The sequence below is a fragment of the Rhipicephalus sanguineus genome, chromosome 7 (genome assembly GCF_013339695.2).
Source record: "Rhipicephalus sanguineus isolate Rsan-2018 chromosome 7, BIME_Rsan_1.4, whole genome shotgun sequence".
NCBI classification, from domain to species: domain Eukaryota; kingdom Metazoa; phylum Arthropoda; class Arachnida; order Ixodida; family Ixodidae; genus Rhipicephalus; species Rhipicephalus sanguineus.
Window position 1 is genome coordinate 84554496 of NC_051182.1, and position 20683 is coordinate 84575178.

Consider the following 20683-nt stretch of genomic DNA (forward strand, 5'->3'; position numbering starts at 1 on the left):
TTTACTTACTTCGTGTTTAGAGAACTCAGAGCAAGAAAACATTCGGATCCTGGAGCGGCCATATTCTCTTAAACCAGTGTTTTGTTGAGTTACGCGAGATCGAATCCAAAAGAGTTAGCTACTAGCCTTACTTCGTTTAACAATACAATTTGTTGGTATCGCATTCATTGCTTCGCCCTTAAAGGGGTCATGAACCACTTTTCCAAGTAATGATCTAATGACCTTAGTATCGGCGTTTACTGCCTCCCGAATCGATTGCCGCAAAAATTTCTCGAATCCGTCAAGAATCAGCGGAGTTACGGGTGTTTGGCGCACGCTCCCAGCGCTTTCTCTCTTTTCTCGTGCCGACGAGCGCACTCGAAGCTAGACAGGGAGGGATGACACGGGGGAAAGAAGTTACGTCAGCGCGCGTCATGAAACGCGATCGCTCTCCCGCTGTGATTCGCTTGCGCGAGTCCGGCTACCGTGTACTGAGGAGTGCGGCGCCGGCAAGTGGCGGCACCCCGCGGCAAGAAGCGCATCTGATCCGAACGCCGCTCTCGATTTACGTCGGCTATCGGCCAATAAGCGTGCTATGTCTCTTGCGACGTAAACTGACAGATCCGCGACGTAAACTGACAGACGCCCCGCCCACCGACGAGAGTGAGAACCGGCTTCTGTTTGAAAAGAGGGCGCATGGGGAAACGGCAACTTCGCGCTCCGCTTGTGGCCTTTACGCGGCGCGCACGACTATAGTATTTGGCAGAGCAGTTCATAGCCGTGTCAGCTTTCCGCAGGATGTGTTTTTTTCAACAAGCCCAAGGGGTAAAACTGAGTTTTAGGGGCGAAGCTCCTTAAGGCGGCACCCGTTCGTCCCTCGTCGTGCTCGTAGTAGTGAGTAACAAGTCTTACCCTTTGACCTCCAAGGTGGTGCCGGTGGGAGATTTCTCCTGTGCGTTGTTGAACAATAAAAAATTCGCAGCGTGCGCGTTAACTAAAAGCCGAATTCTTCTGTCTCTGTAGAAGTGTAAGTGTTAGCTAAAAGCCGACTTCTTCTGTCTCTCATTCCCATTAGCAGCCATTGTTTACCTCCAAGGTAGTGCCTGGTGAGATTTCTCCTGTGCATGATTAAACAATAAAAATTTTGTTCAAAACGCCGTTGATTGATGAAATAAACCAACGAAAGACGCCAGATGTTTTGTAAAAACAAAACGAAAGAACGCCAGATGTTTCTAAAGCAAAACGAAAAAGACGCCAGCTGCTTAACGAAAGACGCAAGGTGTTTTCTAAAGCAATGGTTTTCTAAACAATGAAAATTTTTTCACCCGTCAGCTATTGACCACCGAAAGCGAGGGGCGTACGTGTAACATGGGGTAGCCGCTTCACTGTGGGCCGTCAGCGACGGGCCCGCTACTGACAGCTGCGTATTTGCGGTTGCTCCGACCAGGATATATGCTTTTATTAATGAGATGACATTTTTAAAAAGCAAGCAAAAAATTCGAATTGGAACCCTAGCACGTGAGCGCGAAAGGGCAGGGCCTTTTAGGGGGTATTTACCGCAGAGTGATTAAACTCGGATGTGCTGGTATAAGCAATTACGAAAAAGCTCTTCCGAATGAAGATCCATGGATAAAGTATATCTGAGGAAAAGTGTGAACGCGTTTCCACCGTTCGCGTGCTCTTCCATAAGCGCGAAGCAAGGAAAATTCGATATTGTTCCATATATATACTGCTAGCGATCCCAGATTTCATTCCGCGATGTCTGGAAACAGAAGTGACAGACATTTTGGCAGCACACATGTAGTTATTACTGAACATTGCTTTCCTTACGTGCCGTGCGACGCTTGAAACGAGCTATCAGCAGCGTTTCTAGAACAGACGACGTCCGCCGATGAATCGCCGTCGCACTTTCTCGCTACCGAGAGGCCTAGACGTCACGAGCCTCTGCGGAGAGCGCGTTTTGCTGTCGAGCCGACTTGCAGAACACACGCTGCGTCGGCATCGTGCATGGCATCGTGGCTTATTCGGGACGCACGCGCGAGCGCTATTTATTCAGCGGAATAATTCTTGGTCCATGGTTGCGACTTTGGCAGCCCCAAGATCAAGGTGCACATGTTCTGACGCGCCGGCCGTGCGATTGCCGGTGATAGACGCCCCCAAACCCGAGACTTTGGCGCAGTTTGGCGCAATTTTCGTCGATATTATCAGGATGGCGCAGCAAATACAATTTGGCGCACTTTGGCGCAGTTGGCGCAGGAGTGGAATCACTGCAAACCTATATACACTGGTGGGTGCTGTGAACAGCCATGATTATGTGCATGTGATCTCTTTCTTTCTTTCTCTGCATTTCATTCTTACTGTTCTAATCTTCTAGTAAGTCAAGCGTCGATATCATTAGCACGCAGAGAGTTTGCACATCTGCTTGGCACGTGTATTGTTAGGTGATATGTTAGATCATTCTTTTGATTGTCTCAGTTTGGCACATGTCCGCTGCGTTCTGCTCCGTTTTCCTTTGCGTTTTTTTAACACGAAAGTGTTTTATGGCGGGGTCCACCACGGCTCCACTGACGTATTTCCGTCACGGATATGACGTCGTAAAATATACACTAACACTTTCGTTTCACTTTCGTGTTATACCGATTCCTATGACAGAGAAATCAGCCATGTTTTTCCTAGAATACATCTTTCACTTGCGAGATAACGATCGTCCTGCGCTTGCTCTTCCTTGGTCTTTAATCGCTGCATCAAACGTGTTAATTTCCTTGTACTTCACCTGTAAGCATAGCACCTGTAAACCTGCAAAACGACGTATTCATTACAGACACGCCTGTGCTTCTTGCGTAGCACATAATAACTACTGCCTGTCATAAGTGCATATTTAAATGTCAGTACTTTCAAACGTGAATGTGTCGGCATTACGGCGTAGTAAACGCGGGAGCGGATGTTGGTAACAGTTGCCACCACTTGGACAATCACGCTGTAGTACATAGTTGATCAGAATGTTGTACGACATCCGAATGTATTGAATAACGAGATTTTGCCGATAGACAGTAGAGACGGATGAGGAAGCAGGGATCACTGCATAGCACCCATATGACTTTCTTAAACGAAAACTCATTTAAAATACGCGATCTCGTGCCAGGTACCCTCGTTGTGCAGTCAAGAACATATGGAGTAATTAAACAATGTGAAATTTAGAACATTATTTATTTATTTATTTATTTATTTACTCTACCCCCAAGGCCAAAGGCATTACAGAGGGGGAGTGGGGTCAAAAATAAATGCATGCATAAAGCAAAAGAAGTATAGTGAGTCACAATAACAATAAGGTACAACAGGTTTTTATTTAAACGGCGTTGGTTACTGCTCCACGATAACGTTGATTGTCGGAGACTCGTGCCATTTCAGCGGGGATATGGCGGTTCTACTCGATTGCGGTGCGCGGTAAAAATGATTGGGAGAAAGTTTTCGCTTTTTGAAAATGGAACTGCAACATTATGGTGACAATCATAGCGATGGGGCACACACTGCGGTGGCAGAGTGAACGAACGAACTGAGCGAATCGTTATCGGCTCATTATAAAGGAGCGGCATTGAACGAGTGAACGACAGGCCTTCCGCATTCATAAAGCTGCGCTTAATAATATCAAGAAGCGTTCCTCCCCTATTTCTTTAGTCTCATTCGCATGTAGTGCAGATGTGTTTTAAAGACGATAGTCTTTCTTGGGATACTTAAACGGAGAAATTTTGGTCTGTCTGTTTTTCTGTTTGTCGGCACGTCACTCGATTCAGCCACTCAGCCAAAGTTGAACCACTTGCCCAAGGGCCAGCCATCTTGAACGGCTGACTAGGTTCATACTTGTGTATACATTGTCGATCAAAAAGCAAACATTACGCATATCTGAGGCGCAACATCACTAGGTAAGTATTAGGTGGTGTGTTCCTTTAATAGAAAATGCATACATACGTAATTCTAAAGACCCTAGTTTCTTAAGCTGCGCTGAAAATGCGACTGCGCTGAAACTTGCCTTCCTCCGTGCCCTCTGCACAAGCTCATTGTTGTGTTTCGGTTTCGGTTCTGTATTGCACTGTACGAATGCCATGGGGCGCCGTTCTCGCATTCCTGTTTTACCCAGGCGACGTGTAAATAAAAGAGTGTGTAGAGAGCACTCGTTGAGTGCGGACGTTCCTTCTGCTTCGGCACTTCCCGCCAAACCGCGTGTTCGGGCTGGCTGGCGTCCCCGCCGGTCGCGTTGGTCACCGCCGGTCTTCGCCTGCTGCTGCGCCGGGACTACCAGCACGCAACACAGCACTCATGTTTCCCGACGTATTGCCAGATGGCGTCCATATCTCACGGAGCGCCTCTTCTATAGTCTTTGGACGACATTTGCAGCGAAGCACGCAGATACGCGGCCAATTTTTTTCATCGTAACCTCTTAAGACTATATAGACTCGTGCAAAAATGAATAATACAATCGAGAGCCATCGATAAATACATTGAATGGACGTTAATATCCAAGTGCTAGTGATTACCCGCTCTTTAACGCTTTATAATTAGCCGTCTTCTAATGTAGCGACAAAGCTGAAGAAGAGAGCGGCCGTGGCGAGGGGTTTTATTGATTCAGCGCCGGCCGGTGCAAGACGTCTGACTCACGCTTTGATTCAGGAGTGCGGTCGATCACAGGGGGCGTCGCCATGCAAATAGAGCGGACAAAGGAAGACCACTTTTCTCAGAATACGGACCCTCTGCCACTCTATAGAAGGAAACTCTCCACTCCCAGCACCCCCCGACCGAATAGGAAAATGTGTGCATTTATAGGAGCTCGACAGCGTTCGGTCATTCGCGTGCTTATACCAATTATTTAAATTAAAGACCGAGAATGTCAGAGTTATTTCATTTCTGCACCGAAACAAGTTACCGCAGAAGCTGTGACAACTTTAGTGGCGTAGGAATATTGAATAATTTTTTTATAATTATTATTTTTAATGTCTGGGTTTAACGTCCCAAAACCACGATATGATTATGAGGGACGCCGTAGTGGAGGGCTCCGCAAATTTCGATCATTCGGTGTTCTTTAACGCGCACCTAAATCTAAGTACAGAAATATTGAAGGTTGTCGTAATGTTGTATCTGTGCACTCGCATTTCTGGCGCCGCGGCATTTCTGAGAACTATGCCGCCGCCACCAGCGAAATTTGTAACTCACATAGGCTTCGCTTGATATATTAAACGAAGCTCTTATAACGTATGCAGTCGAGTGATATGGGCGTCAGTGCCCATGCCTCGTGGTGTGGAAGCTATTTGAAGTGAGTGCGTTTGTTTCCAGGAAACAAAGGCACTACTTTTCAAAGAAGTGATATCGTTTCGATGAATCACGCAAAAGTTACTGAATTGACATTTCTCCGCGGCTAGAATCGTGTGAGACACCGCGCTTATGCTATGACACAATGCTGATACAGCACGCAGAACAAGAACGCACAGTACACTGCGTTTTGTCACTTGACAGCCCTATATCTTATGAAAATGCCGCGAAATCTCGCTCATAACACCTTGCAGAGTCCGTTTTTCGGGATAATGCGCTTCTTGCTATCTTCCGGCGCACGCCCGGTGGGAGCGATGTATTTTCGTGCGGCTAATGAGATCGCGTTTTTAGAAGAAAATTGGTTAATACGACTGCGGTATTGGTATTTTGCCGATATTTTCGAATCTCATAGGTTTGTATTGCCGTGCACTATAGTCTAAATAACAATCCAACCATGTATGAAAACCATGTTACTAGCCGGCAGCAGCGCAGATTCTGCGGCAACAGTGCGGGGAAATTGCCATTCTGAGAGTGTGAAGACAGCAACTGCACCACCACCGACTCGAAATGCCACGCGAACATTTGGTGTTGAGTTCGTCAACAAGTGTACGCCTATGTTCATACACTGCTGAGATATGACTTCGGATGATACGATTTTTCAAAGTATGCGTTTCATTTCCGGGTACAGGCGAAGATTGTATCGACTGAACTCCACTGTAGAGGACATTACGTGCGTCATGACAATGCCGATATACCGTACTTACCGTTGAGTACAGCGACGAGTTTGTGGAGACCAGCGACAGGGACGAACCGTGGGCTGCACGTGACATGAAAGAGAGAGAGAAAAAAAAAAAAACAGAATGTGACCATTAGTCCATTATGTTATTGAGCGTAACCTATAGCTCACACTACTGCCGTGTTAATGAACTGTGTGGGATGTGGAGACGCCCGTGAATAAAAAAATCGGGAGTTATTCCCCTATCGGGAAAATGGGGGCAGCAAGCGAAGCTTCTTTCTTTCTTTCTTTCTTTCTTTCTTTCTTTCTTTCTTTCTTTCTTCCTTTCTTTCTTTCTTTCTTTCTTTCTTTCGAGAGCATCTCCTCAATGTTCAATTCCTCCACGCCGGTAATTGAAAATTCCTCCACGTAGTTAGCAACGCAACACTTCAGATGCTACAGGCAACAACGACGGTCATGCTTTCATACTGCCACACACGCTCCTTTCTTTCCATGTTTTATGTTACGTGCCCATTGCACGTGTAGCTGCTGCCTTGCGGAAACCGCGCCAGTTTGTCCGTGAACATTCGAGATTACTTTAGGATCGTCTGTTAGACTTGAGCGCGCAAACGGTTACAGCTGAGCGCATACTCGAACTAATGCGGCCACCAGCGATAAAGGTCGAATGTTCGATGCAGCATGTACAAACGCCTACACGCCTTGCCGCGGTTCAGTTTATGGACGGCCGACGCTCTGCTCGCCGCTACCAGTGTACAGTGTGTACTGCTGTAGTTTTGACTTTCCCGTTTCCCGGCCACAAGTTCGGTCAAATAAAGAGTTTCATCTTGAACACGCAGACTGCTGCCTTCGTCTACGTCACGACCCCTTGACAATATCCAGGCAACGATGAAATCTGGCAGATTGAAATCACAAGTGAACTGAATCAGATTGCCATATCAGAAACGGTTGATCGCCGACTAGCCCACGATCGTGACTGCATCAATAATTGGAAAAACGGCGCATACAAGTACGCATGCGTGTGACGGACGCACCTTCGGAAGCTGCGTTTCTGTACAAATCGCCGGCGCCGGGTGTATCGCCTACTGTGGCGCCGCCACCGCAATCTGTAACTCGTAACGAGCTTCGCTTGAAAACAGTCACTGAAACGCACTTTCTCACCGAAACAGGTGAAACTTAGTTGCAACAGGCGACATCCGAGCGGACAACGAGATACCCATTTTACCGAAACTTCTTCATCGGTGAGTTGATTATATAGAGACAAGCAAGTTGATACATTTTAACAGAATAAAAGAAGGCTTTGCGTATGGAGTGCAAAAAAAAAATCGCCTGTCTTGACCTCTTGCGTCTGTACTGTCTTTGTACTGCTGCACTGATATTAATGAGAACTAACAGACAATAATGCCAACGAAAGTATAGGAGGTGTTATCTGTAGTAATTAGCATATAAATGTGAAGAAAGTAAAGTGGACGAAAAGATAACCTGCCGCCGGCAGGGACCGAACCTGCGACCTTCGAATAACGCTTCCGATGCTCTACCACTGAGCTACGGCGGCGGTCATCCTCCCGTCCACTTTATGGGGTATATATGTGCATTTAAACCTAGGAGTTTAAACCTAACACTCCTAGGTTTAAATGCACATTTCTGCTTCATTTAAATGCTGGATTTCTGTATAATTTATAGGCCCCCGTGTGTGCGTCTGTTGAGAAGATGTGGAATTAAACATGTTAGCATTTGAGTTCCATAGGTGGTTCGCACAAGTGGAATTCTGTAATGGTCGCGCCTTGATTTATAAGGCGCGACCTATTTATTCGTCGCTGTCATGAACCGCCGCGAGGGAATCATATCGTTTGTACGCGGAACGTTAGGGAGCACTGTAATCAGGGCATGCAAGGGAGCGTGTAATGAGGTAATTTTCAGCACGAAACTGTGCGGCATGGAAGATGGCGCTATGAAGAACTAGCTTGACCTCAGTGCCCCTGAATATGTAATTAGTTGCTAGTTACTAATTACAAACGTAATAACAGGTGACCGCTAGAACTTTAGCAGCAGAATGTGAGATCAAGTGACTGCTTCGGTAACTAATCTTTTTTTTTTTCGCTTTTTCTCTTCGTAGAGAGTACTGCGCGGAAAATCGTTCGCGTAAATGCACGCCACTCACCGTCGTCGTCCTTGTTGGCCATCTTGGAGACGAGGCCTCCCGCGTAGTGGGACATGCTCATCGAGTTGCGAGTACCCATGGAGGCGGCGCTGTGCAGCGGCGACGACAGGTACATGTACCGCGAGGCAGCCTGCGTTCACGATTCAAGCCCACGAAATAAGCTTGAGTGAATACAGCGCCCTCTCTGCTAAGCAGTGGCAAACTACTCACGGGAGCCATTGCTAGCGATAATAAAGAGTTTCAGATCTTACGTCTCGGGGCAGCCCGAAAACCGTTTGCGTACCCAAAGCGCCGCGCCCTGCGAGCGTTATTTAGTATACCGGTTTGGATTCACTTGTTCGCCCGGCGGTTAGCGTCTTCTAGCTTTGGGTACGCAAAACTTAAAAGCTCTCCAGTGCCGTATGCTACAACATGCCTACGGCCAAAAGCGTCGCGCGTAAAGGCGTATTTTTTCTTGTCATGTCCATAGGCTCCCTTGAATGCGTATTAAGCACGCCTTGACACGCGATACTATGCACTAAAGAACTTCCACTGGACCTGCTAGATTTGCCCACTGTGGCCTACGGAAAGCCAGTTTATAGGAAGAGGTGGAGCGACGTGAGGTGTGGATGCGGAGAGGGATGCAAAAAGCATTTGGCTTTCACCGCAGCTTTCTACGTAAACAGAATAACGGACATGCTAATAGCTGTTTTGCGTACGCATACGATCTGAGAGGCTGCTGTGACATAGTTAATAGAGAGATTGAGAACTGGGGCCCCAAGGAGCTTGGGGACCAAGCTTGCGAGCCGCCAGGGCGCATGCGCAGAACCCAAGCCACTTTTAATTGGGCTCTTGCAATCGCGTTGACCCGAGACGCAAAAATTGAAAACTAGCCTGGGGCCCCAAGCGTGTTGGGTCACCAGCGAGAAGACACAAACACAGCGCGGGCCACGGCGCAGTATAGCTCGCGTCTCGCATGATTTTAAATTTCGTCACGCGTGGCGCTCCGTGCACTTGACCCAACGCAGCTTGCGTTCGGCCCAATTCTCAAACTCTGATGATCATCCGAACGCAAGAGCAGGCTGCCCAATGCAGCTTGGGGGCCCAGCGTTTTGGGTCCCCAATTCTCAAACTCTCTAATAAAAAACCCCGGCGAACAAAAAGTTGGGACAAGATAGTGCGCTCTCTCCTGACTCAACCCTTTCTTCCGTTGGGTTTTTCTTTTTTTTTTCGCGCTAGTAACTATGTCACAGCAAATGCATCAGCACCAACTAGTCCAACTCTTTTTTCGTTAATTGGTGTTAGTGATCGTAGCATAGCGACGCAACGTCGGCGTTCAGGCTTGTTTAGCATGCTTCTTCGCTGTTGAGGCAGGGAAGAGGAACTAACGAGAAGGTTTCGTGCGGAGAGAGAGAGAGAGAATGCGAAGGAAAGGGAAGGAAGCTAGAAAGGTTGCAGCTGGTTTGCTACCCTGCGGTGAGGGAGGAGCAAGTGGGCAGGAAAAAACAAAGGGGACATCGTGCAAAGCGAAGGAGGTGGATAGGCATGACAACCGTGCGTGTATACCTGTCGCCCCAGGGGCGACGGGGGGCAGGAGGGGGTTCGGGCTGCGGGGGATTCCGGGGCGGGACTGGGGCAGCAACCGCCGTAGTCGTCGTCGTCCTCTTCGGGCGGGGTCTGCGGGGCGCTGCTGCTGACCGACCTAGAGGAGCCCAGGGAGCGGCCTATGCGGCCGGGACAGGTGGCGGTACCGGACACGATGACGTCGGCGGCGCGACGGCGACGCCGGCCGGACATGTCGGGCGTCCCGCCGCCGGGGGATAACATCACAGACGACCACTACACTCGGGTCACCGGGGTTTGGGGGATAGGATATTGGTGCGTGGGTGGTGTTAGGACACGGGGGAGGAGGAAACGCAGAGAAGGAGGGGGTTAGTTCAAGCTGCGCACTTCGTCTGGCTGGACTTGCATATAGCAGAGTGTCCAAGGTCGCGAGTGCAGCGATGGCGGCAATAAATAATAATTTGGTGGACACTGCGATCACTGCATTGGGTTCGAATGAAGACAACGTTGCGGTTACAATAGCGAACAGCCGAAAATAGCCAACAGTATCGATCATATAGCCAACATAAAGCAATTGTAGCAGTATGCCTGTAAACACGGTAGTCTAATTCGGTCAGAAATTATCCTTATCGGGCATGATCATAGCATGTTACATAAAGTGGTTGGAAGAGCCCAAGGTCGGCACTGTCTTAACGAAAGGTCAAGGAAAAGATAGGGAATTTGAAAGCCCCTCCAGTGATAAGAAACAGCTCATCGCACAGTATAGTACAATCTATATAACTAGCTTGATGAAGGGATAAACGCGTACAGTCTACGTTTCTTTTTTAACTTGTTCTCCACAGCTTTGACTTGCTTAATATTCATTGAGTGAACGCGTGTTCTGTATGATACAAAACGAAGCGTTAATATATTGCTCAGTCGTGATGATAAAACATGTTCTGTGCATGTACACTCTCGTGCTTTATGAAAGGGAACACGCGAGCGCGTATCCTGCGCTGTGCGGCGGCTGCCTATAGCGCCATCAACCAAGAACTAAAAATAGCACGTCCGCTTTTGGCGGCATCGCCCTTTGCGAGAGCGGAGCCGGAGTGTAATCAAGCAGCGCTTATCCAACGGCCATGACTCGTTATTTTGTTTCCCAGTAGATGACGCCAAAAGCGGACATGTTTCTTCAGCTGTCGGTTGATTGTTCTGTAGGCAGCCGCTGCAGAGCACAGGCCACGCGCTGGCGTGTTCCCTTTCATGAAGGATGACAGTGTACATTTTTTGGGTGTGCGTGCAAGGTGGCGAACCTTCGAGCTAGTCTGGTCTGTATAGGGAACATGCATTACTATAAACCAATTTGATGTTTCGCGCTTCAGCTACCCCTCACCTGTCCGTGAGCGCTGGACGCCGTGGAAGACAGGGACTCCATGCTGTCGGCCTCGGCGATTCCCGCGCCCGCTGCGAACGGACTCCGGCCCACGGGTGCCGAGGCGACGGACGCCGAGCCCGAGGTCGGGCTGTGCCGTAGCCACGCGTACGGGCTGGAGTGGTCAAGCGTCATGTAGTTGTCGCTCTCCGAGCCCTTGGCCGAGGGCACCGACAGCCGCGGTCGATCTCGAAGTGGGGCCGTACCGTGCTGCGTAATAATGAGAAGGTTGAACGGCTTGTCATAAGGGTTATTGTGTGGGCTATTGGTTCACGAACATTAGCGCAGAACAGTGCAATCTACGGGACAGGAAAACACACATGACATCACGCTGACTATCAACTCCGAGCTGATAGTCGGCGCCGTGTCCTGTTGATTGGTGTATGCATGTGGGAGGCAGTGGCCAAGTATTGCACGAGGGTGACCCGTCCTTGTCTGGTGATGGAATGCATTACCGGCTGTGGTCAGAGGTATGACGCCGCACTCCAGGCCTATTTATGCAATTCCATCAACACGCGGATCATTTTTTAATCCGATGTGGAGTTGCACGGCCCCGGGATTCGAACCACGGAGATCTTGAATGACAGGTGTAGCCTTGTGGGACAAGAAGAGAGCAGATTGGTTGAGGGAAAAAACAAGTGCTAAGGACATCTTAGTCGAAATCAAGATGAAGAAATGGGCATGGGCAGGGCATGGACAGGGCGAAGTAACCGCTGGTCATTAAGAGTAACCGACTGGATTCCAAGAGAAGGCCAGCGCGCGAGGGGGAAGCAGAAAATTAGCTGGGCAGATGAAATTAAGAAGTTTGCGGGATAACACGGCCACAGCAAGCACAGAACCGGGAACAATAATACTACTAATAATAATTGCTAGGGCTTTACGGCCCAAAACCACGATATGATTATGAGAGACGCCGTACTGGAGGGATCTGGAAACAGGACCGGATTGATTGGCGAAACATGGGTGAGACCTTTGCCCTGAGTGGGCGCAGTCAGGCTGATTATTATTATTATTATTATTATTATTATTATTATTATTATTATTATTATTATTATTATTATTATTATTATTATTATTATTATGTGCCCCGTGCAGTGTTGCGGAGTTTCCACTCGGGAATTGGAATGACTACGGAATCATTCCACATTTTCGTGACCCCGAAATTGAATGGGGACAACACTTGGAGGAATAGAATGAGAATGCAGTTAAGCGCCTTTTGCATGGAATGGAATGGGAATGCAATACGTCTTTTCCCGAAAATAGAGCACGCTTTCGTCTATGATCTCGTCTATGAGCCTCGAATTTAAGAATAAACCAATATTTTTAAGATGGCTCGGCTGATTACAAGCACGGTACATTTACAAGCAACGCGCCTACTACAATTCTGTCCTTATATAGACTGTGTTGCTCCGAAGTTTGTCTCTATCCTTTGCGTAATCGTGGCTCTATGCCGTTGGTATCCGTCGTGCGGAACTACGGCGGCGGCATATGGTGTGTACATTCTTAACTCGATAAAACTGTCAGGACGCCTTTCCTATGTTGAGGAATTACAGGAATGGAATAATTGAACTGCCCGGCCATTCCCGGAGTGGGAATGGGCCAAGTTTTTTTCATTCCGAGGAATTGAAAGGAATGTAACTGCGGCAAGTTCTAATTCCCCGGAATGGAATTGGAATGTAATGGAGGCGCCCATTCCGCAACACTGGCCCCGTGTGTTCCACAGTTCGTGCAGTTGTGCTGTTGTGCAATCTTGTCTCCTTATCAATATTATTTCTCTCAAAACACGTATACAAATAGACAAGAAAAACAGGGATGTAATCGGCGGCATGGCTACGTACCCGTTTTTTTTTTTTTAATCTTGATTTGAGTTGTTAGATAAACCACGATGGGCACGTGTCAGTGCACTACAACGACTGCGGTTGTATACCTCTGTTGAATGAATGTGTAGTTTTGTATAGGAATTTTGATAAGAATACACGAGCGATAATCGAGGCCAGTTTGATTGCAAAAGAAGGTGCCAACTGTGTCAGCGCTCCTTCGATTACTCTGAGCGCAAAGGAAATCGCATATCTGGATGGTGCTGGCTTGCACTTTTGATACAGTTCTTGCTATGCTCATCTTTGGTGTAAGTACAGCACGCTTCACAAATAAAAATTCAGTTGTGAGTAGCACACGTCGTGTCCTCTTCCTTGGTCCCTGTGTTTTCAGCGCTATGGCTTCATCGAATGTTAAAAACCAACTAGCCAAAAAGTCTGTTCTCTTAAACAAATGAGGCTTCTGATGAGATGCTTTAGATATGGCAGCAAGGACCAGTTTAAACATTAAGTGTAACTTGTCACAGCAGATCAATGTGGAGCTACACATCTTGGAGGCACAGACGACATCTTCGACAACCGTTACAAAGAGTGAGTACAACTACACTGAACAAGCGGAGGCACCATGACACCATCTGCCGTAAAAATACAACTTTATACTTCTCGCGCCATCGTTGTACATGAGAGAGAGAGAGAGAGAGCGCAAGGCATCAAGGCGAAACCGCCCGTTCTCTCTTTCTCTCTCTCACACACACACACACACACACACACACACACACACACACACACACACACACACACACACACACACACACACACACACACACACACACACACACACACACACACACACACACACACACAAATAATAATCACTAGTAGCAACGAAAGAAACCCGAAGGCGTAGCTAAAGAACGGTACACTTTAAAGGGACACTAAAGAGAAACAATGAATCGGTGGTTTAAATCAATAAATTGTGCTCTGAGAACTCTAATGTCGTTAATTTATCCATCATAGGTTTATTAATAAAGGAGAAAATCAAGTTCAAAGTTTCATTTTTAAATTTAGCGCCGAAATCTGCCCGCGTGACGTCACGGATTTCAAAGTGTACTTATCGTACTTTGGCGCCATTGGCTCAACAAAATTACCCCAAACTTGGTACGTTAAGTCTATGGCCCCCTCAGAGGACAATCTAATTCATTTTTACCGATTGGGAACTATACGTAGTCCCTAGTCGGCGCCGTCAAAACATGTGGCGTCGCCACCCACATTTTGGTTTTTCGCTTTTTCCCGCTTACTAAGCGTCTTCTCGCAGCCAGCGTGGTGTTTTTGGTATCGTTAAAGAGTACTTTACTGATATGAGAACAATCGTTTTGCTCTTAGGTGTCCCTTTAAAAGAATATCTATTATGCCGTAGCAGCATAAAGCCGTAGCAGTGGCTTGCCTGGAATCCAGAGAGGAGAACGTAATCGGAATTGGAGGCGTACGAAGGCGGCGACCCATTGAGTAGCGTCCTCGTCCCGTAGATGCGCTCGCGCATGGTGCCCAGGGCGGGTGAACCAGTGGGACCAAAGGCGGTCTGCGCAAGAAGTAAGATCAAATCACGATATGCACGCCAGTGAAAATCAGTGAAACAAACAAACAAACAAACAAACAAACAAACAAACAAACAAACAAACAAACAAACAAACAAACAAACAAACAAACAAACAAACAAACAAACAACAATATGTGTCAGTGTTCAACGCATCAAAACACGAGTCTTTACATGAAAACTGCTGTAGTGACCAATTCCAGAACAGTTACGACGCGCTGACGATTTTACCGTGCAAAAACAACAAGAACAACGAAAAAGAAAGCTGTGCCACAAAATGCCCGCACAAAAATAAAGCATGATTCTACATTTCTTTTCAACGGACATGCTTTGGAATGCAACGCAAGAGAAAGTCAACAGAAAGTCATCATCTCTTTATTGATCTTGTAAGAGGCGACACATAAGTACTGTTCGCCAGTTGTTGCCATCTTTCAAAATAATGGCCCAGAGCTGCTAATACTTTTCCTTGTTTCATTGCCTAGTCCTATTGCCAATATCGTCGCTGCAACTAACAACAGAGCCCATCGATTCCCTTATTTATTGTCACTCATTGAATATCAATGTCGTTTGGCCAGATGAAGTCGGCTTCTCGCGAATTTATCGCGTAGCGAGGGCGTGTTGGTAGCTCAGAATGCAAAAGCGATCGCTCTGCACAGCAAGTTTTCACGGAGATGGATCACTTCAGGAGTCTCTCGATCACGGCTGTATCCATTTAGGTACTCGAATTGCAGTCGTGTTTCTAAGCACTGCCATGTATTACGACGAAAGTAGGCGCACGTAGGGGGGGTGGGGGGAGCGGGGGCGCCCCTCTTAATCACCTAAGAGGGGAGCGCAAGTTTAGCCGCGTACTTTTACTCAGGTGGGCCTAATCCGTCATTGTTGAAAGAGAAGGGTTGTGACCATGTAGGTTTTTTTTGACGACAATGGCGGCCGAAGTCCCCTGATGTGGCATTCCATGAACTGTTTACTTCCTATCTGGACTTCCTATCTTTACTCCCGGAACCTGTCACCTTGAAGAGGTGATCGGGCAGCATTGTCGGCAGGCTCGAGACAATACCCCTATCAAGGACCGATGCTGCTAGCCAACTTCGAATGGCCGCACAAGAAATGACTTCCTCCACTTGTTATACAGCAAGCAGACTGCACAACCACCACCGCCACTACCCGACCACTCGACGTCTTCAGACACATACGGGACTACGCCGAAATGATACCACTCTGCTTTGCCGTTTATGGCTAAGAGTGGCTTTCACAAAGTCACTCTCGTTTCGAATCGAAATGGCAGACAACCCGTTTTGTGAAAACTGCGGTAGCGAGGAGACACTACAGCACATCTTCTGCGACTCTCCTCGCTACAATGCGCAGAGAAAATCCCTCGCAGTCGCTCTTGCTCGCATAGATCCCAGACCGATGACGGCAGAAACCATTCTGGAATGTCGTCCTGAGAGTTCATCGCCGGTGAAGGCGACGAAGGCAGTGCTCAACTTCTTGAACGCATCAGACTTGCACCGGCTGTTATAGACTAACGACGTTAGCATGACCGTGAGATGTGTGTGACTTGTTGTGCGTGCGTGCTCTCCTTCTCTCTCTCTATCTTTATATCTCCCCCATCCCTTCCCCCAGTGTAGGGTAGCATACCTGTGCTTCTAGACTGGTTAACATCCCTGCCTTTCCTATCCCTCCTATTCGTTCCTTCCTTTACTCCCGGAAAGCGAACGATCAAAAGCAGGCCATTTTAAGAAGCATACCGTCGCTTCATTTTCATTTTTTAGGGGCGAAGCTCCTTAAGGCGGCACCCGTTCGTCCCTCGTAGTCGTAGTAGTAGTTGTAGTGCGTAACCAGTCTTACGCTTTGACCTCCAAGGTGGTGCCGGTGGGAGATTTTTCCTGTGCGTTGTTGAACAATAAAAAATTCGCAGCGTGCGCGTTAACTAAAAGCCGAATTCTTATGTCTCTCATTCCCCATTAGCAGCCATTGGCATGTTCCAGTAGGAAACGTTAGTAGAAGTAGAAGTGTAAGTGTTAGCTAAAAGCCAACTTCTTCTGTCTCTCATTCCCATTAGCAGCCATTGTTTATTTCCAAGGTAGTGCCTGGTGAGATTTCTCCTGTGCGTGATTAAACAATAAAAATTTTGTTCAAAACGCCGTTGATTGATGAAATAAACCAACGAAAGACGCCAGATGTTTTGTAAAAGCAAAACGAAAGAACGCCAGATGTTTCTAAAGCAAAACGAACAGACGCCAGCTGCTTAACGAAAGACGCCAGATGTTTTCTAAAGCAATGGTTTTCTAAACAATGAAAATTCACAGCGTACATGTAAAATTAAAGTGAGCTGCAAGTCGTCATAACTCATCGAACCTTTAGTATAAACGCGCCCGATCTCACGTCGGTGATGATTTACTGGGCAGAATTCACGGAAGATTCACGGTTTACCGATGAACCTCCGCAGCTTCGCCCACTCATCATCATTCACTCCGTGGATATGCTGTGATTTTTTTATCCGTTGTGAAGCATGTTGTCTTTTGGACTCGACAACCGGGAGGGGGGGGGGCGCTTAGATTACCTAGAGATAACTGTTTAAGCTTGACATTTCTTCTGTGCACCGGCAGATAACTTGCGCATGCCTTCGTTTTCCCCCATTGTGCCACCTCTTCATTAATATTCAACTTTCGTACTGTTAATTCCCTTCTCATGTGTCCATGTTTACACTGCTTAACTTCGTTTATAGCGAAAATACATCACTTCGCACTGAACAGCGGTTTCGCTTTATTTTTTTTTTTTCATTTTTATTTTTTATAAGTTCACCCACGGTTACCGCATTGCGTCGGGAGCGAACTGCATCAACTTTCGCGTTCTTAAATTTATGTGCACGTCGAAAAACTCCAGACGCTCAAAATTATTTGGAAAGTTCCACGCCTCTTAACTAGATCAATCAATCAATCAATCAATCAATCAATCAATCAATCAATCAATCAATCAATCAATAGCGGTTTTAGCAGACAAAACGAGAGTATACTTTATATCAAGCCCATAAGTTTTACTCGCACAGGGTGGGAAACAGCCTGAAGCTAATTTTAAGTCTTTGAACTTTGCAAGCATATATACCATTTATGTCACTCACTCACTCACTCACTCACTCACTCACTCACTCACTCACTCACTCACTCACTCACTCACTCACTCACTCACTCACTCACTCACTCACTCACTCACTCACTCACTCACTCACTCACTCACTCACTCACTCACTCACTCACAAATCAATAACAGACTGACTGACTGCATGATTGAATGTATCGATGACTAAATGGAGGAATGTGAAGGTGCTTGCCTGAATGTACTGCTTTGCGCGCTTTCCCGACGACCTGCCCAGGGAACAGTACTCCGAGTCCGAGTGGGCCGACACGAACATGTCGTTGACGCCGGGCCCCGTCTGCGTGCTTCCGGACACCTTGACCTTGCGCTCGAGCGAGGAGCGGCTACTTCCGCGCGGAAGTTCGCCCGTCCTCGTCAGGCTCGACGTCCGGCACTGCTGATCCAGTTCCGCCGAGCCCTCCTTCTTACCCTGGCAACTACCGCCGCTGCGACCGCTTCCGGAAGACGCCGTGCTGGAGGGACGCTTCCCGGGCCCCATCATGCAAGCGGAAGGAGGTCCCGAGCCGGACACATTGGGCGGACGTCCCGGAAGCTTCCGGTTCGTCACCACTACCGCCGTGGAGGCGTACTCTATGCCGGAAGACCTGACGGGCGCCCCCATGCCGGCGGAGGAACCGCGCACCTTGTCCAATGCCAGGTCGCTTCCGATCATGGCCGTGTCGGCGGAATACGATCTCAGCTTGGTTTCACCACTTCCGGAGGAAGACGAACCGGTCCTGGACTTGCCTCCTGCCTTGGAGTGGACCACTTCGTGGCGGTTGCTGTCCGCCGCCGTCTTGCCGCCGGACTTGCCCGACGACTGGCCGCCGCTCCTCTTGCTCTCCTTGGACTTGAGCGACTCCGTGGAGTTGGTCTTGGACTGCTGGTGCTGCAAGTCCTGCTGCTGGATGTACTTCTTCCAGTTGGCCGACGACTGGAGGTGAGGCGGCACCGCGCCCTGCTGCATGAGGGCGCTCGAGTCCGTCTGCATGGAACTGTCCGTCTTCTTGACGTTGGCGTTCCTGCTACGGATGGACGTGGGCAGCATCCCGCCGCCACCTACCACGGCGGAAGCGGATGCGGAGGAGTGGTGATCGGACGACTTTCGGCCGGACTTGTCCGGCACGCCCTTGTTGCAGGCTCCCGAGGACGTGCCCGAAGGCGCCATGCCCGGGTGGTGGGGACGCCGCTTGAGACATCCGTACGGGTCCGAGCTGAGCGACGAGTCGGTCAGGTTGTCGTTGGTGCTCAGCTCGGCGAAGGTGTCACTCAAGCCGCTGCTGATGGAGCTGCTGTCGTCGAAGCTGCGGAGAATGGAAAGGATTACGTTTAGAATACCTATCATTCGCTACAAACACGTGGGCACTAAAAGCCCGAATACATCAAAATAAAACTTGAATAGATCAAAATAAAACAAGAAGCTGGCATGGCAATATTTATACTTGAAGATATTGTTGTTATTTCGTACGGAACACGCAGACACGCAGACACACATAGGGTGAAGTCTATAGAGGTGCTCTTTATACGCAAGAGATTGCATGTGCACATGGTACTTCTGATAATTTTTTAAATTTTCTTATCCTTTTATTCTTTCTTGTTTGCCTTGCTTTTGCCTGTTTTTGCAATATTAATATCATGATGACGGCCCTAACGTAGCGTACCTTTCCATGTTTTGCATATATAAATAAATAATTAAAAACACAGGGAAGACAATCAGAAAAGCGTATAATTCAGTACACTAGCTACGCTGGGAGGACGGGAAAGGTAAGTTGCAAAATGAGGGGTGTAGAAAAAAAGAGAGAGGGAAATAGGGAGGCAGCAGGCTGGCGATTGCCGTCGAGAGGCATTACACGCCTGTCGGCTGTTTAGGAAGAATGGAGTGGAAGCAGAATATGAAAATGTGAAGGGAACTGTAAAAAGGAACGGAAGTGGCTAGATGAAAGGTCATACGATAATAGTTTGAGGATATAGTGTTCCACACAATGCGGTTTAATTCGAGTCCCAAGTGTGAGAGCCCATATCACGTGGTCGGTCAGAAAAGTTAAGCCATGCAGCTGGAAGCAGTTGCTTTTAACCTTTTTTTCTGATCACCCATCTAGACTCACCTATAGAATCACATGATCTTGGCGTCGGAATACGGCATTATAAATGAATGAATATTGAAACTATCGGCCGATTGACTTGTTTATCAATCAATCTATTCAGCAGGCAAGTCATCATTCGTTCAATAACTGCCCAAACAAACATCGCCATTTGTGTACTTAATGAGGTGCCCTTTCAGATGCGTGCGTAATACTGCTGTGACCACTAGGACTTATAATAAACAGGAACACATATGACATCACATGAAGCGTCGCAGATTCATCAGCTATTGCCATAGACAGAGCCAAGTGTCGTTGAGTTAATTATTAAAGGACGGTAAGATCACCTGCTGTTCTTATCGGTGAAACAGCGCGTAACTAAACGAAGGACGAAAAAGGAGTGCACGGGATACGCGCTGACATGTGTACTCCTCTTCTCATAATAATATCTGGGGTTTAACGTCCCAAAACCACGATGTGATTTGGAGGGACTCCGTAGTGGAGGGATCCGGAAATTTCGATCACCTGGGGGTCCTTTAAAGTGCACCTAAGTCTAAGTACACGGGCCTCAAACATTTTCGCCTCCATCGAAAATGCAGACGCCGCGGCCGGGATTCGATTCCGCGACCTTCGTGTCAGCAGTCGAGCGCCGTAACCACTAGACCACCGTGGTAGGGCTGTACTCCTCTTCACATCCTTCGTTCAGTTACGCGCTGTTTCACCAATAATGAGCATAAATCAGCTCGCCCAACTTACCATCTTGCTTCTGTATATGACCTGTTATTAGACCGTTGTGGCAATATAGAGTATTTTTTTTTTGAAATATTATTCCGCAGCCAGTACAAAAGAACAGTATGCAGCAACAATAAACTTGTGCGATTATAAGCGTCCGTCAGGAAATTTACGGAATACATTTTAATACAAACCAATAG

The 20683-nt window shown here is 47.7% G+C and overlaps 1 protein-coding gene across 1 annotated transcript in view; it reads right to left on the bottom strand.

Moving 5' to 3' along the window:
* The window catches only part of LOC119399576 (neuron navigator 2-like), a 297894-nt gene that overhangs the window by 152002 nt on the left and 125209 nt on the right, over positions 1-20683 (bottom strand). The window contains 6 exon segments of the mRNA XM_037666382.2: positions 6045-6097; positions 8175-8304; positions 9720-9992; positions 11089-11337; positions 14386-14520; positions 17867-18974. Coding sequence (XP_037522310.2) covers positions 6045-6097; positions 8175-8304; positions 9720-9992; positions 11089-11337; positions 14386-14520; positions 17867-18974 — 1948 coding nt within the window.